This window comes from Barbus barbus (genome assembly GCF_936440315.1).
Source record: "Barbus barbus genome assembly, chromosome: 5".
NCBI classification, from domain to species: Eukaryota; Metazoa; Chordata; class Actinopteri; order Cypriniformes; family Cyprinidae; genus Barbus; species Barbus barbus.
Genome location: NC_136733.1, coordinates 13,744,673 through 13,769,021, shown reverse-complemented (window position 1 = coordinate 13,769,021; position 24,349 = coordinate 13,744,673). Strand labels below are relative to the sequence as shown.

The following is a 24,349-nucleotide window of genomic DNA, read 5'->3' as shown; positions in this document are numbered from 1 at the left end:
TCCTCAAAGTTTAGTGAGTGTGTAGATGACACGAAGCTGCTGAAGTTAGCTACATTAAAAACAGATGGGCACTATTTGAATTGGTTCCTTTGGAGACCGGAACAGAAGAGCATCCAAATGGAAGTTAGAATTTGTAATTGCGGCTCTTATCGTTTACTCAGGAAAAAGGTCTACACAACAAATATTAATTGTAGAAATAACGTTAGTTTTCAGGAATACGAATACAACTTTTTTCCATAATTATTTCATATATTATTACTGAATAATTTAAGTGATGGTAAAAAGTTTCTGACAGAAATAGTTACTTGTATAAAATCATTTGAGTATGCATTTTGTTATATTTTTTAGGTATCGCATCATTATTGGTAACAAGACATGTGTGTTTGAAAAGGAGAATGACCCTTCACTCCTGCACTCGCCATCTGCTGGGAAACTCATCCAGTATACTGTGGAGGATGGTGGACATGTGTTTGCTGGACAGTGTTATGCAGAAATTGAGGTGTGTAAGCTTTACCTAATTTCCAGAAGTCAGGGTTCCAGATTAAATTTTTTTAAAGTCCATTGGGGCATAAATGTTCCCAGGCTGCTACAAAGAACGTTATTGTATTTCAAGAGTTCTACTTGGCTCTAAAAAGTTTTTTCTTAATTTGCATATATATGTGTGTGTGTGTGTGTGTATATATATATATATGTATGTATGTATGTATATATGTGTGTGTGTGTATATGTATGTATGTTGGTTTTTTTCTCCTTTTAACTGTCTAAAAGTGTGATTTGTGAGGTAGTTTCTTTTACATGTCATTTATACAAGCCCTTCCTGTCTAAGTGGGCAGTTCTAGGCTAAAATAAGCTGCAAAGTGAATTGTGATAGTAAGAAATTTGGCTATGCAAGACTGGTGTGAGTTTTCTTTGTTTGCCTCATTCTAAACATCATGTATCTTCTTGTAGGTGATGAAGATGGTGATGACCCTGACGGCCTCTGAGTCTGGTTGTATTCACTATGTGAAGAGAGCAGGTGCAGTGCTGGAGCCGGGCTGTGTCATCGGCAAACTGCAGCTGGACGATCCCAGCAGAGTACAGCAGGTATATGCATGCGGCACATGTGATAAATGTGTTTGTTGTGTTAGGTTTCCTTTCAGAAGTTATAGAAATGAAATGGTTTAGTTTTTAAAATGAGTATGTCTGTTTCAGGCGGAGCTTTTTACAGGAACATTACCCAGTGTTCAGTCCGTGGCTCTCAGGGGAGAGAAGCTTCACAGAGTCTTCCACAGCACTCTGGATCACCTAGTGCACATAATGAATGGCTTCTGTCTGCCAGAGCCCTTCTTCAGTGCCAAGGTGAGAAAACAGATTATAAATAGCTCTTTTATGGTGAAACACCTGTAACCAATGAAGCCCTTCATCCACATTATAGGACTTCATAGCAGTGGTTCTCCAACTTTTTGACTCCAAGGCCCCTTAATGTCCACAACAATATTTAAAGGTCTAACAATCCTTAAATTTCAGGATTCCAGAAGTTTTAAGTGCTGAATGTTTTTCAAAGTTCTCACTCTTGTAAACCAATGAATTTACATGACTTTTCTACTTGTTCATAATTTACTAGATAAAAAAAAAAAAAAAACTTCAGATGACTTTCGTGTCTAGAAATCACACTTGTAAAAATAAACTACCTCGTATATCCAAACTTTTCCCAAATGTGGAAATTTTAGTTCTTAGAAAAAAAAAAAGTTGCTGAAGGGAGTTGAATTAAAATAAGAAATATATATATATATATATATATATATATATATATATATATATATATATATATAAAAGTTTTGTTGTGGTTTTACCTTATTTTACTACTTCATTTATCTTATTTTAAAGTAAGTTATTTTGATTGGAGGTTTGCTGAGGCCCTGGCTCTTGGTTGAGAATCATAGCTTTAAAAGCTGCATGATTTAGGGGGCTTTGTGCCAAATGTGGACACAGATTTGGTATATTTTCATTCATTACAATTATTAACAGCAGTAAATAAAATAATGAAATGACAAATGCACAAGAGACTGCTGATATTGATGGTAGAATATTAGAAACCATTAAATAAGTTGAAGAAAAAATATAACAAGTTAAAGTGATGTTGTTAAGAAACTGTTCACAATAATAATAATAGTGACCACCATTAGTTTCATTATTGGATGACAAGGAAATATGTCATTGTCATGTCATGTACTTCTTTTCTGCAGTTGAAAAAAGTCTATATTTCATTAGATATCACAAAATAGGCTTGGTGTGAATAGGCGTTATGATTTGTGTGTGTGTGTGTGTTATAGCTGAAAGAATGGGTGGAGCGTCTGATGAAGACTCTGAGGGACCCCTCTCTGCCCCTGCTGGAGCTTCAGGACATCATGACGAGCGTTTCAGGCCGTATCCCTCCTGCTGTAGAGAAGTCGATCAAGAAAGAAATGGCTCAGTACGCCAGCAACATCACCTCTGTCCTCTGCCAGTTTCCCAGTCAGCAGGTGCTACTTGTGGTGCTTTGAGTTCATGTATTTCTGAAGCTACGAGACTGTGACCATTGTTTTTAAATGTTGTCAAATTTTTCATGTCAGATTGCCAATATACTGGACAGTCATGCTGCCACACTGAACAGGAAGTCAGAAAGAGAAGTCTTCTTCATGAACACACAGAGCATTGTACAGCTGGTTCAGAAGTTAGTCAATCATTCATACATACAACCAACATGTGTATGTACACACACAATCACAAACACACAGGTTAACTCGCCCTCTTGTGTGTTGTGTACCCAGGTACCGCAGTGGCATCAGAGGGCATATGAAGGCAGTGGTGATGGACCTCCTCAGGCAGTATTTAAGAGTGGAAGTTCAGTTTCAACATGGTAAGACCACTTCCTATATAGCCATAAATGATGAGATATCACTGGAAACTGAGGATGTTGCATTATTTTATTTTATTTAATTTTATTGTGTGACCACTGGATGGCAGTGCAACACTGATTCATTCTTACTGGTGTGTTAAATCATTTAAATGAAAATATTAAACTATTTACTAAATAGAAAATAGAACAAAAAATCCAACATTTGAATAATGAAAAGTAATGAAATAACATTTTAATATAAAAAAAAAATACAAAAGTAAAAAAAAATAAAAAGTAGAATAGGTAGAAAAAGTAGAAAATTATTTTTCTGATAATTGCCAGTGAGGTTATTGTTAACTAAATCTAAAGCTATTAAAATTAATTTTATTATATTTTCTTTTGTTTTTAGGTATTTTATGTATGTATTAATTAATTGACTATTCATTTGTGTGTGTGTGTGTAATATTCTCAGGTCACTATGACAAGTGTGTATTTGCATTACGAGAGGAAAACAAAGGGGACATGGCCAGTGTGCTCAACTACATATTCTCTCATGCACAAGTTACAAAGAAGAACTCTCTGGTCACCATGTTGATTGTGAGTAAACGGTCATAATTTTCAAACAGAGAGAAACAGAATTTATTTATTTTTTAATAATTCAGAAGGCTATCTTGTAGATTGCAGTTGCACAATGTAATAACAGTCTAGATGTAATAAAATCATGTTTGTATTTAGTCTGTGACTCCTGTCCACTCATGATCAAAATGTTCTACACTTTTCTCTGTAGGATCAGCTGTGTGGACGAGACCCTACTCTGACGGACGAGCTCATGGCAATACTCACAGAACTCACACAGCTCAGCAAGACCACTAATGCCAAGGTGGCACTGCGGGCACGGCAGGTTCTCATTGCCTCGCACCTTCCGTCATACGAGCTACGACACAATCAGGTGGAATCCATCTTCCTGTCTGCCATCGACATGTATGGGCATCAGTTCTGCATTGAAAACCTGCAGGTAGGACATGCTAGATCTCTGATGACTGCTCTATAGTGCCATCTGCTAGACTGTGTTTTTCCACTTTATTTCCACTTTACAATTTAATAAATGACTCCCTTTTAGTTACATATGAGAAATTTGAATTGAATTGACTGTTAACAGAAATGTTGAAAAGAAATTAGAATGACAGAATTTTCTAAATTGCAGTTCAAATAATTTTAATAAACTTTTGTGAAAAAATGTAAATGGTTACATTAATTACATCATTACCGTGAGCTAATTAATTATTCCCTGATGTGCAGAATGCATTTTTCTCCAAACATACTTTAATAAGTTTAGTACGGTTAAATTATTTAATACAGCCATAAAAACACGCTTTAGGCTTTATTATATTGTTTTGTAATGTACTGTTATAGTTATATCAAATGAACAAACCATGTAGGTACTGTAACAGTTTTGCAACAGTATCAGTATGTTTAATAATAAAATGATAAATAAAAATTAATAAAGAAATGTACATTAATGCTGACTTCAGTTTATTGTTTGATTGTTGTGCAATCAAATAAATGCAGTTCTTTTGAACTTTCTTTTTTGTCAAAGAATCTTTACAAAAAAAAGATCACATGGCATTAAACACTAGAGTAAAGGCTGATGAAAATGCATCTTTATCACAGGAATAAATTACATTTGATTATAATATAAGTTGTAATAATGTAAAGTGGAATAATATTTTGTAATATTACTGTCAATTTACCAGAGAGTTATTCAAAAAACATTAATAAATGTTAATTCTTAATCCTAACTTTTGAACTGTAGTGTTTATTTAAAGCTTCATTTGATGCCTCTACAGGCACAGAAATTTACTTTTTTCCTTTAAGTTGTAATATTTTTAGTGCTGATTAATCGCATCCAAAATAAAAGTTTTTGTTTACATAATATATGTATGTGTACTGTTTATTTATGTTTATATAAATACACACAAACACGCGCATTTTGAAAATATTTACATGTAAGTTACATTTATGTATTCATATTATTATACTTTATATCATTTATAAATATATAAACATAACATATTTTTATATATATATATATACACAGTTCATTTATTATGTAAACAAAAACTTATTTTGGATGCGATTAATCATTTGACAGCACTAAATATTTTGCATTGTGTGTTATCAAGTTATTGATACCTTTCTTGTTTGTTTTTGTTTTTTTTCTAGAAACTGATCCTGTCAGAAACATCCATCTTTGATGTGCTGCCAAATTTTTTTTACCACAGTAATCAGGTGGTACGGATGGCTGCTTTAGAGGTAAGACTGTCATTTTACATTTATCCAAGAAATTAAGTGTTTATTTCTGTTTTTTTAAGAATAAAGAACATGGTTCTCACTCTCATTTCTCAGGTGTATGTTCGTAGAGCTTACATCGCTTATGAACTCAACAGCGTCCAACACCGTCAGCTGAAGGACAACACCTGCATCGTGGAGTTCCAGTTCATGCTGCCCTCATCCCACCCCAACAGGTACCTCAAAATGTACCGCACCCCTGCTTCCCCCATCTCTCACACCCCTTGCTGGGACTGTGGAGGAGCATGTCAAAACACTATAAAAGAAATGCTGACTGGGGCAAATGTGTGTTTGAATTCTCTGCATAAATAAAAGCTACTGGTTGTTTGCGAGACAAATTCTCCTCCACTGTACCACAATCCACTTCCCCTCACATCTTTAAAATGCACTATTTGTGCACAATCTATGCCACTGGTTTAGTGTGATCAGAAGGTTTGTATGAAGTAGGAGTAGAAAAGCATTATTAAGTGACAAAGGGTTTGAATCACAGGGCCAAAAAAAGTTCTTCTTTAAGGTGTCTCTCATCTGTGCTGGCTACATCCGTGTGTTTCAGGTGACAAACCAAAGAATGCGACCAATAGCATATGCTTAGTGAATGTTCTGATTGGCTGTCTACCAGCTTGCTCTTCTTGCTCTTTTTTTTTTTTTTTTTTTTTTAATTCTCTGCTGATTCATGCATGTGAACTGATTCAGTGTAGCCTTTTCTGATGCATGCAGAGCAGTTTTGTTTTTGTGCATTTAGTCATATTTACTTATATATTACCTTTCTTTTCTTTTTTTTATCTCCAATACTCCCAGCTCCTAGCATGGGCCTTTCCAGCTGCTTTACCTGTGATTTGTGTAAACTGAGTGGCTCATGCATTGTACTGTGTTAAAGTACATGAAAGAGATTTTAGCTGCATTTTACTGCAGTTTTTTAAGAGCTGAATTGTTGCATGTGAGGGAGGGGCGGTCGTTTGTGAAATGTGTGGCTTAGTTTAGAAGTGGATGAATCTCACAAAACCATGACCTGGTCACAAATTTAAAGCCCTAAAATCAAAGGGAAAAAAAGCCCAAATAAATTCAATTTCATTTAGGGATGCGCTGATATTAAAATTCTGTCAGATAAGCCGATATTTATTTTGATTATATGGCCAGTAATTTATTAAATGGAGAAAAGTAAAATAAAATCATACAAAATAATAAAAATGATTAAGATCATCTAAATATTATTAGTGTTAGTGTTAACTTTATTTACTTTAGTTAAATGTAAATGAATGCTGTAATTATTTTGAAAGAGTTAAAACTAACTATTTTCTATGTCAGTATATTTTAAAATGCATCATTTTAAATTCAGCATCATTACTTCAGTTTTAAGTGTCACATGATCCTTCAGAAATCATTCTAAAATGCTGATGTAGTACTCAAGCAACATATTATTGAAAACAGTTGTGATACTTAATATATTTATGAAAACTGAGATACATTTTTTTCCCCGTTCTTTGAATAGATTCATGAAAAAGCTGTATTAAAAGATCGGTATTTATTTTTTTGGAAGTATTTACTGATACTTTTTATCAATTTATACATCCTTGCTAAATGAAAAGTATTAAAATCATACTGACCCTAAATATTTGAATACTAGTGAATTGTGCACCCCTATTTTGCATAAAAAATTAACTTTTGGAACCCTTTTAAGATTTTTTTGCATTGTACCATAATTAATACCACCTCCCAATTCTCATTATGCAATACATTTTACTTCTAAGCTTATTAGCAATTTACGATATTCTCAATATTGTAGATGTGCATTACTACAATAATGCAGTAATTCTGTTCTAATAATATGGAATATGTTTTTTATTCAAACCCGTTGGTTCTGTAATGTGAAAAGGGGAAAATGTGCTTAAGAAAGCAAAAAAAAAAAAAAAAGTCACAGTGCAAAAAAAGTTTTTCTTAAAGCTAAATATAATTTGTTTCTTCCATTTGATTTTGGGGTGAAATGAGACCGGGATGTGTTCTTGATAGGTTTTATAAGATTTGCCCTCAAATGATCAAAAACATTCACGTATGCATTTATGCACTGACCAAATAATCACTTGAGACTCATTTGAGACACTTGTATATTTCAATTAGGTAAACGTTGTGCAAATGCAACACAATTGTCTTTAAGCCACTTCTCATTAGCAGCAATCTGCTGGTCCAAGTTAATATGTGCTTAAATCAAGCGCACTGAAATTAGATTGGATCGGTCTGATATGTGAAAGGGCCGCACACTTCTGATGTCTAACTGACCCCTCCCATTGATGCCTGACACTAACCAATCAGTAATCAATGTTGTTTGATTGCAGAGGGAACATCCCCACTCTAAACAGGTATAGTACATATTCTTTCTCCCATAAACCAAATTCTAGAATTAGAATAGAAAAGCAGCATGGTCAAACACATAAATATTAAATAGTAATCAGTATAATATGCAGTAATACTATATGAATATTCAGTTGAGTATTCAAACATAGCCAGTGTATAAAAGATGTATTTGAATTCATATTTTAAGACATAAACAACCTTGGATGAAATGCATTTGTGCCCTACTGAATGGATCTAATGATCAAAGCTTTTGTGTGCCTCTAAATATTTTGAATCAATAGAATGCAGGTATTATGCGTGTAAGTTTGTGTTTTATTGAAAACAGCTCTTCATTGGCGCTTTATTCTGTTGATCTCAGTAAATACAAACTAATTTGCATGGCTTATTGCACCACTCTCAACACAAATGTGTGTGGGTCTGTCTGAAATGCTATTGTGTGTGCGCATGCAAATGAAGACACTCCCGTAATATGCGAAGTGAAATTGTTTAGACCTCATACTGGTTTTGAATAGCTACATAATAGTGGTGATTAAATCTGCTGTTTGTGTGATGTGATTGTCCTCCCAGGAAACTGTCTGCCCCACTTCAGGACTACAAACTTCCAGATATCACAGCTAACGCTAGTGCTGCCACAGGGGCAGCTAGTCAGTCTGCTGAGAATGAGGACAGGTAGAGCAGGACAGACTACAGGGTTTAATCACAGAGAGGGTTTAATCAGTCAAGAATAATCTATGTACACAGTTTTCTGAATGATATCTGGGTGTGAATCTTTTAATTGGTCTTAATGGGCAAGAGATTGCTCTCAATACTAACACTGAACAGGATACTTGTCACCTCCTGACATTTTGACAACATTTCTGGTAGATGTGCTGATTAAGCTTTATAATTATGGATGCTATTAAAGAAATATTCTGGGTTAAATATAACTTAAAATCAATAGCACTTACTCAATTTTGACTTCCTGTCCCTCAGTTTGTAAAATCAGGACAAATGCATTTAATAATCTGGAATAATGCACTTGCAATAAAGTATACAGCAGTGGTTTTCAAACCGTGGGTCACATGGGTCGCCAGGATGATTTAAAGAAACGTATATTTGTATGTAACAAAGTTCAAGCCGGAACCAGCAAACTTAACTTTAATAACTAAATAAACAAAACAAAAGTAAGCGGAGGCCGCCATACAGTAGAATCCAATGTGTATTTGTGTTTGCACTCTGTTTTTGCAGTTTTGAACATTGTAGCCAATCACAGACATAGCACACTCTATGTGTTGATTTCTGTAACCCAATGGCCAATCAGAGGAGTTTCAGTTAGTCAGAATCCACTCACCGCTCAAAATAATGAACAAAGTATAGAAGTGATATAAATAAGAGATTAATTGTGCCGTGCTTATCTCCTTGGCAGAGACACCATTCCTGAAATATACTGTAAAAGCAGCTATTATACAATAACGTGCAAGTAAAATGGTGTGATTGTTATAAATCAAATATGCAAGTTAACAGTGTATCTGTTAAATATTGAGCCCTGCACATAGCATGCATGAAAAAATATGTAAATCAAGCCTAGTGTTAGTTCATCACAGCATCCATATATAAGGTTCTTCAGTATTATCAGCAGCTATCTCGTTACTCAATAACTAATTACCCTTCTCCATCCCCAGCTCCTCCTCTCGTCCAGTCAGTATTCAGCCTTCTGATTCCCCTTTAAATCAAACTAATTCAAAATTGTGTACATTAAATTATTGAACATTATTGATATCTGCAATACATTTATGTTGGTTCTGTTCTGTTTACCCTAGGGGCTGGGGGATAGGGGGTTATCGATGTTCTCCCTGCTCTCATCCTTGCTAGGCTGCATGGATGCACAGGGAGTTCTTGCCCAGAACAGAACCATACTGCCAATCCAATTGTTAATCATCTTTGACGATAGTGGTCTTGACAGAAGTATTATTTCCTACGCCTACTTGTTCATTTGCAGCCACAAATTGTTTTGTTCCCTCATCTTAGGTAAATCATGTTGTACTAGTTTATTCCCTTTCAGTTTAGTTAAATTGTGTGCATGGCTCCATAGTTAAAAAGTTGTCCTGTCGATAAAATAAAATTAGCAGTTAATGTCAATGTTTCTGATTTTAGAGAGCAGAATGAAATTGTAATAAAATCCGTTACATCTAAAACTTATGTCAAACATTTTTCATTAATATCTTAACTTTCAGAAGGCTACATTTTTTCTCAGACCCGTTTAAGAACCTCTGTTTTGCCAATATACCCCATTGACTTCCAATATAAATGTGTATGTGTCACGATGAACCTATTTCTTTTGTTTTTACAAATGGAGGGATGACCAAAATTTATGGTAATTATGGTATGATAAACAGCAGGTCACAGCTAGATTATTTTTAACCTGGAATATTCTTAACTAACCTGTACCTCCACCATGAATTTAAATAAATTAATGTGAATGCATGAATTCACCCATACAGTGAAGTTTCAGTCATAACAAATGTTTTTCCTTTAACATCTGGTTTACTTGCCACCTGACAACTGGCCCCTTTTATAACATTCAGATGTTACACGTCAGTGTGTATTCACAATCAGTTGTGGTGATGCTGCTGCTGTTCACTCCTCTGATCCAGACCGATGTGTGATGGTGATGATTTGGTCTTTCTCCTGGGGTGGTCTACCACATTTTTGAGAGGTTAGGTATATGCGGCTGCATTAATAACATGTCCTTTTATTTGTACGGTTGTGTTGTTCTCTCAGAATGTCCTTCTCCTCTAACTTGAACCACTACGGCATGGTCCACATGGCCAGCGTTAGTGATGTGCTCCTGGACACCTCCTTCACCCCACCCTGTCAGCGTATGGGCGCCATGGTTTCCTTCCGCTCCTTCCTGGAGTTCACCAGGTTAGTGTGTGTCTACAGTAATTGGAAAGGTGTTCAGTACAACATAAAATCTAAATTATTTATTTGCTTATTAAATGGCCCTGATCGTACTCTGCACAATCTGCATGAAAGGTTTAATCCACAAATAAACTATTTAGATTTTTTTTGTAAAATGTTTAAAACACTCACATTAATTGAGATGAAGCTAGATGATTTGTTTAAAATTAGTGTGGGACTCTCTCTTGGGGACATACTGGGATCACATGAAACCTATACCGAAACCTTTATTGCAGACCTATCAAATCCCATATACATCCCCAACACGCTGATTGTTGTGTCAATCATAAATACATTTAAACCTGCAATGTGCTGTATTGAGAGTGGCTTTTCATGTTGTCTTTTAATAGCAGTTTTCTTAAAATGTACATATGTAATGTACATTTTCTGGCTGCGTGTCTAATGTGACTGTTATCACAGGGACATTAAAGATGTGTTGAGCTGTTTCTCAGACTCACCCCCCTCTACTCCAACCTTTCCTGAGGGGGGCAACCCTGTGCTGTATGGAGAGGAGGACAACAAGGTGAACCTTTTAGCCTTTGAACCTGTCAAAAAAAGGAAAATGAGATCAGAAATAAGGGCACATGTTATGCAAAATTAACTTTTACATGTTGTTTAAACATAAATGGGTATTGGCAGTATGTGTACACACTATAACACCCTATAATGCTAAAAATCCACCCGCTCCTCTTTTTTTAATCCCCATAAATCATAAGCAGTGTCTCATAAGACATTCACAGAATATGTAAAATGTGATATCACATTTTACAAGCCCTGCCATATCAGCAGAGGCCCCGTCCTGAGTTAGCCACGCACAATTTTCCATATTTATCACAGACATGACGACTGTGTTTTTGTAACTTGTGTGTGTTTTTTTTTTTTAACATAAACTTGTGTGTATTTGACAGTTTAAGTGCAATAAGACATGAAAGAGCACTTAGTTTAGTACTCACATGCCGTGTAAGAGCTGCTTTCTATGTGCGTGCTTTGGAAGTGTGCGCTCAGAAAACTACATCAGAAGTTTAAACTGATATAGATTTAAAGCACATGATTTCAGCACAATAGACATGATAATCAAAACCAAACAAATGTTGTTATTTTTTTATTAGAGAATCTGAGGTTTGAGCTGTAAAGGCACAGCCCTGCTCTGGAAAAGGCGGTGGGGAGCAGCAGCTCATTTGCATTTAAAGAGACATGCTTGAAAACAGCGTGTTTCTGCTTTCATTCAAAATAGGCATTTTCAGAATGATATAATAAAATATCTGTGAGGTATTTTGAGCTGAAACTTCACAGACACATTCTGGGGACACCTGAGACGTATACTGCATCTTGTAAAAAGGGGCATTATTGGTGCCTTGAATGTTTGATGCAATGAAGCTATTATTTGGAAAATCGTTGTTTTCTATCCATAGTTTATATTGTTTTGTTTTCTTTGTCTTACTACAGAGCATTCAAGATGAGCCAATTCATATCCTAAATGTGGCTATAAAGACGGACAGCGACATTGATGATGATGGGCTAGCAGCCATGTTCCGCGAGTTTACCCAGTCTAAGGTGAAACCGAGTTCTATGATAATTGTTTTTAACTGTCTATGATGATGTTTAACTGTCAGTGCATTAATTTTTTACTTGTGTCATTTTTACCACAGAAATCTCTGCTCTTTGAGCACGGGATCCGAAGACTTACCTTCCTGGTTGCTCAGAAGGTATGCTTTCAAAATGACATTTGAGCATGTTTCCGCTCTGTCACTCCTTCTCAATCGAATTTCAACAAAATAATCTTTAATCAATTGAATGTTCATTTGAATAACTGCAATTCTTAGTAACTGATCTCAAATATGGTACGCCGACTGCATGTGTCTTTTCCCCTTTGCTCTTGACGCCGTTATTAACAGGATTTCAGGAAGCAAGTCAACTGTGAGGTGGACCAGAGGTTCCATGTAAGTAGTTGTGGAATGTCTGAGACATTGGCTCTGTTTCACAACCTATCGAGGTGCCTCGCTGTCTATAGGCAGCTACTTTCTTAGGAAGCATCTTAAACCAATTGGACCTCACAAGTGACTGAACTGAAACGCTCTACATAGACTGTCATGCAGGTCACTCCAGTAACACTACTGGTCTGAAGTGCATGAGAAATCTGGCTTTAGCTCACTGTTAGTTCTGGTAGAGATGAACATTACGTGTTGCTAAGCTAATGACACAATACTCATATACTGAATGTATTATACATGGTGCCCACAGTTAAATTTTAATTAGACTATTTTAATTTAGTAGTATTGAATGAAATTGACTGTATTTTTTGATTGACATTTATTGGTTTTCATGTTCATCTTGGATGTTAGCATGTTGCTTAACTAATGACAGTACTCTTGTGTAAGATCATTCAGGCAGTCATTTGATTTAAAAGCTGCAATCAAATTTATTGCATGATACGCTGATTAATCAATCAGATTAATCACCAATAATTTAACACTGTATATCAATGTCCCTAAAAGTCCCAAATAGAAATATTGGAAATGGATAAATTATCTTTGAAATTAAACAATTGAATACAAACTGGAAAAAGTAGCAATGTAAGTCAGTATTATTTGTTTTATATAATTAAATATAAGTTTATATTTTTATTAATCAAATTGTATAAATGTAATGTTATTGGAAATATTGATATATATATATTTTTTTTTTTTACATTTTGACTCCTAGGTTTTGGAACAGAGCCATTATAAATGGTCTCTTGATTAAGTTGCAGACTTAATTATAAGACTGTTCAGTCTTTCAAATGTACAACACCTGTAAATGTCCTGTGATAAAGAATATAATATATTGTTCAGTTAATATTGGTCTGGTTTTCCTGATCGGTGTTGACATGTACAGAATGCAATACTATTTCACGGTTAATGTTTAATGTCTTTTTCACAGAGAGAATTCCCCAAATTTTTCACTTTTCGAGCTCGAGACAAGGTGAGTTATGTTTTACACAAGACTACCAGTGACGGGCACAAAAGACTGTAACACTTTTAAATGCAAGTGTTCATTAAATTCATCAGCAGCTTTGTTTAGGGGGGGAAATACAAAGGGGAAATGAGGAGGACGGGGAAAAAAAAGCTGTTATATTCCTCCATTTCTTGTCTTTGCTGTGCAAGTCACTCCATCATGATCCATGGCGTTTCTCTGGCTTCCTTCAGCCCTGATAGTTTGCTAAAATGGTTCCAGCAAAGCTCATTACATTAATGAACTTTTTAATTATTTGTCTCATTTGAGAGGGATGACATCCATTAGCAGCTGTGATTACCTACATTTACTAAATCTAGCCTGCTATTATAGCTCATGGGCACTTTCTGCTTCTGTAGACTCACTTCCTCTAAATTTAACATGAGCAATTTCCTTCCATTTATATTTTCTGTTTTATTAAATCTTATTATTATTGTTATTAGTAAAATGTAGCTTTTTCATGGTCAAACTTTTTAGGGTTGCTCGATTATGGCAAAAATCTTAATCAATTATTAAATCACTTGTTTTTCGTCAATATTGTAATCATGATGATTGTAAATATTGTAAACATGATTCGGACTAGACAGTATTAATACAATTTTATGAGTAATTTTTTTCCACAGAAGCAATATCAATTATATTTCTGCTGGAAATACGGTTGCTATAATATTCAAAATTTAAATACCAGTGACATTCACAATTCTCGATAACAATTTCAATACCACAACAGAAACTAATACTTTAGTTCATCTGTGTTTAATTTTGCATTTCTGCTATACAAGCAGCTACAAATGGTATTGTGAAAGATAATGGGTCTCATTCACTAATAATTTTTGTGGATTATTCATATTTATATCAACAGGAGAATTTCTTACAAAAATATTTTTCCTAACTTGTACCTTTCCTCTACCTTTTTATGAAAAAGTAGAAAAGTAGAAAATTTAATACAAAATGTATTGATGAATTGGGATATGAAAATCATTTGTACACAGATTTCGCACACAAACTTGTCATGGTTTGTGAAAATAAATAAAATAATTAGGGCTGTCAGTTTAACGTGTTAACTTAATTACTTATGAAAAAAAAATATTATATAAAATATTTTAACACCGTTAACGTAGTGGCCCTTTAAATTTTGCTTTAAATTTTGTTGAATCAAATAAAATATTTCTTTCTATAGCTACAATGTATAATATCTACTTGATACTTTCTCATTTAACACAAAAATAGGTTTTTATAGTATTTTCAGTCAAATTTATTTTGCGATTAATTAGGTTGATTATTCGACACATCATTTAATTAATTAGATTAAAAAAATAATAATTGACTGGCAGCCCTAAATATAATCTAATATAAATATTTTTTTTGAACTTTTTTAGAACCACTTTAGACGTAGTTCATTTTATAGTCATTTGGCCAAAAGTTAATTCTGAAAAATAAGTTTTTGTCAATCCTTTTTTTCTAGTTTGAGGAGGACCGTATCTACAGGCACTTGGAACCTGCCTTGGCTTTCCAGCTGGAGCTCAACCGCATGCGTAACTTTGCACTGACGGCCATCCCCTGTGCCAACCATAAGATGCACTTGTACTTGGGAGCTGCCCGTGTGGAAGTGGGCACCGAGGTCACAGATTACCGCTTCTTTGTGCGGGCCATCATCCGCCACTCCGACTTGGTCACCAAGGTAGGAGCATCTCTGTGGTCTGTGTTTGCATCCATAAACTTGGTTATACAGTCATGGCCAATAATATCGGCACCCTTGGTAAATATGATCAAAGGAGGCTGTGAAAATTAATCTGCATTGTTAATCCTTTTGATCTTTTATTTTAAAAATTCACAAATATTTAACCTTTCATTGAACTTAAACAATTGAAAATGGGAGGAAATCTCATTATGAAAGAAATGTTTTTTCTCAAATACATGTTGGACAATTATTGATATCCCTAGAAATTATTATGAGTTAAATATCTCTGAAGTATATTCCCATTCATATTTACAATTTTAAGCACTCCAGGGGGATTATGAACATGAAATTATCCAGCCAAGTCTTCCTGTTTCACAGAAATATAAATAAGAGTCCAAATTCCCTTAATCATCCATCACAATGAGAAAAACCAAAGAATATATTTCTGATGTGCAGCAAAAGATAATTGAGCTTCACAAATTAGTGAAGTGGCTTTAAGAAAAGAGCTAGAGCAGTGAAAACTCCCATTTCCAACATCAGGGTAATAATTAAGAATTTCCAATCAACATAAAATGTTACGAATCTGCCTGGAAGAGGACGTGCGTCTATATTGTCCTAATGCACGGTGAGGAGGAGAGTTTGAGTGACCAACGACTCTCCAAGGAACACAGCTGGAGAATTGCGGAAAATAGTTGAGTTTCGGGGTCAGAAAACCTTAAAAAAAATTGTCAAACAGCCCCTACATCACCACATGTTGTTCGCGAGGGTTTCAAGAAAAATTCTCCTAGCTCATCCTAAAACAAACTCCAGGATATTCAGTTATCAGACAAGACTGGAACTTCAAATGGGACTGGCTTCTATGATCAGATGAAACTAAAAAAATAGTTTTTTAGCAGCAAACACTCAAGATGGGTTTGGTGCACACAGGGATAAAAAAGTACCCCATGTGTATAATGAAATATACTGCTGTGTGTTTGATGTTGTGGGCCTATATTTCTGCTGGAGGTCCTGGACATCTTATTTAGACACATGGCATCATGGATTCTATCAAATACCAACTGATAAAAAATCAATAAGTGACTGACTCTGTTAGAAATCTTATAATGGGCCATGTTTGGATCTTCCAACCGGACAATAATCCAAACACAAACCTCAAAAACAACACAAAAATGGGTCACTGAGCACAAAACCAAGCTTCTGCTATGGCCATTCCAGTCCTCTGACCTGAACCCTGTAGAAAATGAGTGAGGTGAACTGAAGAGAAGAAGCACCAACATGGAGCTGGGAATCTGAAGGATCTGGAGTGATTCTGGATGAAGGAATGGTCTCTGATCTCTTGTCAGGTGTTCTCTAACCTCATAAGGCATTATAGGAGAAAATTTAGAGCTGTTAAACTGGCAAATGGAGCTTTCAAAAAGTATTGAATAAAAGGATGCCGTTAATTGTGGCCAATGTGTATTAGAGAAAAACATTTATTTCATAATGATATTTCCCCCCATTTTAAATTCCTATTATCCAATGAAAGGATAGATTTTTGTGATTGTTTTTTTTTTTTTTTAAACAAAAGATCAAAAGGATTTTCACAGCTTTCTTTGATCATATTTATCAAGGGTGCCGGTATTTTTGGCCATGACTGTATGTGTGACACTGTATGGTTCCTCACCGCGTAGGAAGCGTCGTTTGAGTACCTGCACAACGAGGCAGAGCGTTTGCTGCTGGAGGCCATGGATGAGCTGGAAGTGGCCTTCAACAACACCACAGTGCGCACAGACTGCAATCACATCTTCCTCAATTTTGTCCCAACTGTCATCATGGACCCTTCTAAGGTTTTAATGAGTTTCAATGGATTTTTGTTTCAGGAAGGTACATATCTGCATGCGTTTTGAGCTCTTGTGTTCTCATTAGATTGAGGAATCTGTGCGCTCCATGGTCATGCGCTACGGGAGTCGTCTCTGGAAGCTCCGTGTGCTCCAAGCCGAGCTGAAGATTAACATCCGACTGACACCCACTGGCAAACAGATCCCCATCCGCCTCTTCCTGACCAATGAGAGTGGCTACTACCTGGACATCAGCCTGTACAAGGAGGTCACAGACTCCCGTACAGGACAGGTGGGGCACAAAGACCGACAGGTGGGGCTCACGTGTCTTTCATTAACACAAAAACAAAAACACATATTATATTATATGCAGACAGCTAAAACTGAACAACAGTACTATGTCTTTGTCATCCCTCATTGTTTTTTAATTTTCTGTCAATAGTAAACACACAATCAGTGAAAAGTTTGAATGCACATTTTTTACTTTTGTTTATTTTAACTCTACATATTTTAAAAAAATAGTGAAGTCAAAGCTAGGAAATAATACAAATGACAGTTATACAAATTACGCAGTGACCAAAAAACTTTTTTTTAATATATATATTTTTAATTATTTTAGCTTTTTAAAATTTGACACCCTTTCATGCAGTATATAGATTTAATGTTTAATTTATTTAATATATAAAATATATGAAAATATGTCAAAAATATATATGTCTGCTTTCAGTAGTTTAATAGATAATTTTTTTAAATCATAAAAATATTTAAAATAAATTTCTGTTCAAAAGTTTGGGGTTGGTCAGATTTTTTTTGTTTTTGAAAGAAGCATTTATTTAATCAAAAATATATTAAAACAGTAATATTGTGAAATATTTTTACAAATGACAATTAATGGTATCACTTTACATTTGTATCATTTGTTAACATTAGTTAATGTATTAACTAACATGAACAAACAATGAACAATGCATTTATTACACTATTCATCTTTGTTAATGATATTTGATAAAAATACAGTTGTTCATTGTTAGTTCACAGTGCATTAACTAATGTTAACAAACACAACTTGTGATTTTAATAATGCATTAGTAAATGCTGGAATTAACATTAACTAAGATGAATAAATGCTGTAGAAGTATTGTTCATTCTTAGTTCATGTTTACTAACGATGTTAACTAATGAACCTTATTGTAAAGTGTTACCCAATTAATTATTAAATTAATTGCCATTTAAAATTAATTTGTGCTCAAGAACCATTTCTTGTCATCAATGTTGAAAACAGTTGTTCTGCAGTATTTTTAGGAAACTGCAATCCATTGTTTTTCAGATTTCCTTGATGAATAGAAAGTTCAGAAGGACAGTATTAACCTTTAATCAGTTAATTTCTTTAAAAATCCTACTAACCCCAATATTTTGAATGGTATTGTATATATTTATGCTATTACTAATAATGATTAATAAGCAGTATCATTTTGTTATTTATGTTATTTATATTTATCATGAAAAAAATTAATTTAGTCACGTGTCCAAACATATAAATGGTACTGTTCAATTAGTTGTTGATCTAATAATATTTCAGACATTGGCATGTAGTGTTTTGTCATAGTCACCATTTAGTTTCATTTGTCAGTGATGTGATGACCTTTTTCTGTCTGAATGTAAAAATGCGTTGTCATGGAGTTAAATAAAATTGATAGTTTTTAAAATTTTTACAAAATGATCTTTTGTCATTGTAACATCAACTGTCAGTTTTGTTTGTTTGTATCATTGGCCAACTGTTATCTGTTTGTCTAGACATGGGGAAAATTATCGATTTATATGTGGTTGTGTGTTTCTTTACCTATGCCTGACTGGCTGACTCTCTTTTGCCCTCTTGTCTCTCTCTCATATCAGATCATGTTCCAGGCGTATGGAGATAAGCAGGGTCCTCTTCATGGCATGCTCATCAACACACCCTATGTCACTAAAGACCTCCTGCAGTCCAAACGCTTCCAGGCCCAGAGCCTCGGTACCACCTATGTCTACGACTTTCCAGAGATGTTCCGTCAGGTATTGTCCACAACCTGACACTCTAGTCTGTGATGGCAAATCTTTACACATTTCAAGATTTAATTTCATTTCAATGTGTATTACCATTTAAATGTTTAAGGTCAGTATGATTTTTTAAAGAAATTAATACTTTTATTCAGCAAGGTTGCATTGAATTGATCAAAAGTGACAATTAAGACATTTTTAATGTAAAGAGTTCTTGAACGTTCTATTCATCCGTTCATATTCATCATGGTTTTCCAGAAAAATATTGAGCAACACAACGGTTTTCAAAATTGATAATGCTAAAAAATGTTACTTGAATGATTATCATTTCATCCTCATAGAATGATTTGTGAAGGATCATGTGACACGAGTAATGGCTGCTGAAAATTCAGCTTTGCTGTCACAGGAAAAACATCTCGGTTACGTATGTAACCATGGTTCCCCGAGTAGGGAACGAGATGCTGCGATGACGTCATCGCTTTGGGAACACCCTCGGTGTGACGAATGTCTGAAGCCCTTATACCATCACGCCAATTTATTGGCCAAATAGCGCATGGCAACGCCCCTACGCATACGTACCGTATGCTATATCAGCGTTCCGCGCGCTATTTCATCAGATTTCCAAATGACGAAGGAGGCGCTATCAAGGTACGGAACGGCCCTCATCGCAGCATCTCGTTCCCTACTCGGGGAACCATGGTTACATACGTAACCGAGATGTTCCCCTTCCTAGGTTCACTCAATGCTGCGATGACGTCATCGCTTTGGGAACGCTATACCATAACGCCTGACGTACCTTAGATAGCTGGAGACCAAGGAAGCGTCTGCTCAAGCGGATAAGACCCGGGAGCCAGGAGCCATCCTCACATCCAAACTGTAGAACTTGATGAAAGTGCTAGGAGAGGACCAACCTGCCGCAGCACAAACATCCTCTATTGACGATCCTCTCAGAAGGGCCTGAGAAGAAGCCACTGCTCTTGTGGAGTGAGCACGTAATCCCAGAGGCGAAGTCAAGCCACGCGCCTCGTAGGCAAGCGAGATAGCCTCAACTATCCAGTGTGACATTCGCTGTTTGGTGACAGCGGAGCCTTTGCTCTTACCACCAAAACACACAAACAGCTGGTCAGATCCACGCCAATGAGCTGTGCGGTCTACATAGATTCTTAATGCCCTCACCGGACAAAGATCCATGTTACCTGATCCCGCGTCAGCATGGGAGAAAGCCTCCAAAACCACTTGTTGGAAACGAAATGGATTCGAAGCAACCTTAGGAATATAGTCCGGCCTGGGTCGCAATAAAACCTTCACTAGCCCTGGGGCGAAGTCCATACACGAAGGGCTGATAGATAGAGCCTGTAAGTCCCCTACTCTTTTGAGGGAGGATAAAGCCAGCAAAAGAACGGTCTTGAGAGTCAACATCTTGACTGCCACAGACTCCAATGGCTCAAAAGGATGGCCCGATAGGCCTTCCAAAACTACTGAAAGATCCCAAGAAGGTACTCGCGTTGGGCGGAAAGGCCTAAGCCGTCTCGCACCCTGCATAAAGCATGATACCAAAAGATGACGACCCACTGAAACACCTCCTACAAGTGCATGTCCCGCGGATATGGCCGCTACATACACTTTGAGAGTAGCGGGGGTCACTCCTTCAGAAAAACGACTCTGAAGAAACTCCAGCACTGAACCAATGGGGCAATGAACTGGATCCAGGGCACGTTGTCTACACCACGAAGTAAAGAGTCTCCACTTGAAAGCATATAAGCGTCTCGTGGAGGGAGCTCTAGAATTAATAATAGTGTCAGTAGTCTCAGCTGAGAGACCAGAACACACTAACGCATTCCGCTCAGGGGCCACACCCATAGCTTCCATAAATCCGGCCGAGGGTGCCAAATCTTGCCCCGAGCTTGAGTCAACAGATCGTGTCTGAGGGGAACCTCCCAAGGAGGGCCGACCGACAGACTGACCAGATCTGAAAACCACGACTGGGTAGGCCACCACGGAGCCACCAACAACAGGCGCTCCACTCTGTCCAATCGTATCCTGAGTAGAACTACTGGGAGCAGCCGGACAGGGGGAAAAGCGTACAGACTGGTTCTGGGCCATTCGTGGGCCAAAGCATCCAGACCCAGAGGTGATGGGGGAGACAGGGAAAACCAGAGCGGGCAGTGCGTAGTCATGCTCGAAGCAAATAGATCCACTTCCGCTCGTCCGAACTTCTGCCATATGAGATTCACCACTTGAGGGTGAAGTCTCCATTCCCCGTCGTTCAGTCTCTGCCTCGAGAGCAGGTCTGCTCCTGAGTTCAGGTGACCTGGGATATGGACTGCTCTGACTGACAGGAATTTGGTCCGAGCCCAAAGAAGAACACACCTCGCCAGCCTGTACAGGGGGCGAGAATGTAATCCCCCTTGACGATTCAGGTATGAAACTACGGTCATGTTGTCCGTCCTGACCAACACATGACAGCCTGTCAACTGTGGTAAGAACCGCCTGAGAGCCAGGAAGACTGCTAGTAATTCCAAACGATTTATGTGCCAACTCCGCTGCTCCTCTGACCAGAGTCCCCTGACTGGGCACCCTTGATGGACCGCCCCCCAGCCCGTCAGTGACGCGTCTGTCGTGATAGTCTTGCGACGAGGACACGTTCCCATCTGGACTCCTTTCTGAAGGAAATGGGGTCTTTTCCACGGTTTTAGAGAACGAAAACCTCTGCGTGTCACCGTAATTCTGCGTAACGGATGACAATGAGGTGAAATGTCCTGGCTCTTGGTCCACCACTGAAACGGTCGCATATGGAGCAGGCCCAGCTGGACTACAGGGGACGCTGCCGCCATCAGACCCAACAACCTGAGACACAAGCCTACATGGACTAGACGTCCTGTCTTGAAATGACTGAGACAGGTCTGTAATGACTGCACACGTGCGGGAGACAGACGTGCCTGCATCGTGCGAGAATCCATGTCTACCCCCAAAAACGTTGTTTGCTGGCGAGGCAGCAGAACACTCTTTCGTGGGTTCGTTCGTAGCCCCAGACTCCGTAGATGATCGAGCACCGAGTCTCGACGTCTCAGTGCCTGATCCTGGGATTGAGCTAATATAAGCCAATCGTCTAAGTAGTTCAAAATTCGGACGCCCCGGAGCCGTAACGGGGCCAGGGCTGCGTCCATACATTTTGTAAATGTTCGGGGGGCCAGAGCCAGTCCAAACGGAAGAACACAGTACTGGTAAGCTTTGCCCTCGAAAGCGAACCTGAGGAACTTCCTGTGTCTCTTGACGATCTGGATGTGAAAGTAGGCATCCTTTAGATCGATGGTCACAAACCAATCTCGGGGTTGGATCTGAGACAAAATGGACTTTACTGTTAGCATCTTGAACTTGCTCACTCTGAGCGCAAGATTCAAACGACGCAAGTCCAGAATTGGACGCAAACCACCATCTTTTTTGGGAACAGCAAAATACCGGCTGTAAAAACCCGACTCCATCTGAGTGGGGTGTAATTCCTCTATAGCCCCTTTCTCCAGGAGTAACACGATTTCCTGACGTAACACCGCGGCCTGCCCAGGACGTACAGTCGTGGGAAGAATCCCGCTGAAAAGGGGTGGCCCTTTCCGAAATTGTATGGTGTAACCGTGTCGAATGGTGCGTAGAACCCATTGCGAGACGTTGGGCAAGCATTTCCACGCGGCCCAAAAGTCTGCTAGAGGTTTTAGATGCTCTGTGTCTGGCTGTAGTTGAGCTACAGGTGTCAGGACATCTGACTGCGGAAAGCTTCTCGCGTCCGCGAGAACAGGTAGCACAGGTGGAGCTGATAACAGTCTCTCCTGAGTTTCTTGCATAGGGTCCCGCAGCAACTGAGTGGCGGGAACCTCTATAACAGGGTGTCCGAGAGCCCTGTCGGGCCGGCCCAACACCCCAAGGGTACGGGCTTTGAAGGCCGTCATAAACGGGCCGTGCTCGCATGGCCCTTGGGCTTTTGCTCGAACTCTGAAGGCTGTGGCGCGCAGAGTGTCTTGAGGAGGTGCTCGCCTTGAGGACCCAGTCTAAAACCGCCCGAGGCGCAGTAAGCGGCGGAACAGTTGAGATCTGAGTCGGGAGGCCACATTGAGAGAGGCGGATACGCTTGTGCGGTCCAACCAAACTCTCCGAAGGAGGGCCTGGCCTCCGAAGACGAGCGAAGGAATCAGGAGCTGCTACTAGGAGCCTGAGAACGAGAGGCCATGGCCGTCGAGCTCAGGTCTATCCGTTTGCGCTGACGTGGGCGAATGGGTGGACGAGACCTAGGACCCCAATCCTTCCGAGGGGGTGCCATAGGCGATGGTTCCCTACGCTGAACCTCCTGATGACGGTGTAGAGAGGATGAACGTGAACGAACCATGGGTGGTTGACGTTCTGCTTCCCTGGGCCTACGTGGAATGAGCTGGCGAAAAGCGGCAGACTGTTGTTTTGCTGCCCGAAACTTTTCCACCACAGTGGTGACTGAATCTCCAAATAGGCCGTCTTTCGAAATGGGAGCGTCCAAGAGAAAAGTTTTGTCCTTTTCTTTGATGTCCGTAAGAGTGAGCCAAAGGTGGCGCTCAACCGACACCAAACCTGCCATAGACCTTCCCACTGCTCGAGCTGTATGTTTGGTAGCTCTAAGCGCAAATCCGTAGCTCTCCTGAGCTCCTTAACAGCCTCAGGAGTGAGGCCTTCCCCTTCATCCAGCTCCTTGAGGAGCTCTGCCTGATAGGCTTGAAGCACACCCATAGAATGTAGCGTGGCCGCGGCCTGCCCAGCGGCCATGTAAGATTTCCCGATTAAATTGGAGGTTATCCTACATGGCTTGGACGGTAACATAGGGCGCGCTTTCCAAGACGGAGCGGAATTAGGCGCGAGGTGTGTCGCAAGCGTCTCTTCGACAGCAGGCATTGCCCCGTAACCGTGATCCGCCATTTTGGATACGGTGGCGAAATCAGCGGCAGCAGCATTAGTAATCCGCGTCGAAAAAGGCTGTTTCCAAGACCTCGAGACCTCTTGGTGGAGGTCTTGAAAGAAGGGAAGAGGCCTACGGGGCTGGGATGGAGTACGACTAGTTAAAAATCGGTCATCCAGTTTAGATTGGGCCTGGTTTTGCGTCGGCTCACCGTCCCATTCTAGCCCCAATTTGTCGACCGCGCGCGTCACAACGTCTAAAAGTTCGTTGTAAGAAGGGGAATTGCGTTTCTCCTGTCCGCTCGGAGGGAGAGAACTGCAGGATTCCGCCATTAAATCCTCTGAATCGGAGGCCGCGGTGGACAAAACATCATCGTCATACGGGCTACAACCAAAGGAAACCGCGCTGCGGGCCTCCAG

General features: G+C 38.5%; 1 protein-coding gene across 6 annotated transcripts in view; it reads left to right on the top strand.

Annotated features, from left to right (window-relative positions):
* LOC306870305 (acetyl-CoA carboxylase-like) overlaps window positions 1-24,349 on the top strand; it is a 69,024-nt gene that overhangs the window by 19,401 nt on the left and 25,274 nt on the right. The window contains exons 17-38 of one of the 6 annotated variants that reach the window (XM_079417496.1): window positions 349-499; window positions 949-1,083; window positions 1,192-1,338; window positions 2,313-2,501; window positions 2,592-2,692; window positions 2,790-2,878; window positions 3,330-3,454; window positions 3,645-3,872; window positions 5,081-5,170; window positions 5,264-5,382; window positions 7,537-7,560; window positions 8,123-8,224; window positions 10,316-10,459; window positions 10,916-11,018; window positions 11,942-12,049; window positions 12,145-12,201; window positions 12,391-12,435; window positions 13,415-13,456; window positions 14,952-15,167; window positions 16,838-16,993; window positions 17,073-17,276; window positions 18,878-19,033. In XM_079417496.1, the coding sequence (XP_079273622.1) occupies window positions 349-499; window positions 949-1,083; window positions 1,192-1,338; window positions 2,313-2,501; window positions 2,592-2,692; window positions 2,790-2,878; window positions 3,330-3,454; window positions 3,645-3,872; window positions 5,081-5,170; window positions 5,264-5,382; window positions 7,537-7,560; window positions 8,123-8,224; window positions 10,316-10,459; window positions 10,916-11,018; window positions 11,942-12,049; window positions 12,145-12,201; window positions 12,391-12,435; window positions 13,415-13,456; window positions 14,952-15,167; window positions 16,838-16,993; window positions 17,073-17,276; window positions 18,878-19,033 (2,731 nt within the window). Of the gene's footprint in view, window positions 1-348; window positions 500-948; window positions 1,084-1,191; window positions 1,339-2,312; window positions 2,502-2,591; window positions 2,693-2,789; window positions 2,879-3,329; window positions 3,455-3,644; window positions 3,873-5,080; window positions 5,171-5,263; window positions 5,383-7,536; window positions 7,561-8,122; window positions 8,225-10,315; window positions 10,460-10,915; window positions 11,019-11,941; window positions 12,050-12,144; window positions 12,202-12,390; window positions 12,436-13,414; window positions 13,457-14,951; window positions 15,168-16,837; window positions 16,994-17,072; window positions 17,298-18,877; window positions 19,034-24,349 lie in introns of all 6 variants that reach the window. The other 5 variants (XM_079417495.1, XM_079417500.1, XM_079417499.1 and 2 more) reach the window with 5 other exon arrangements.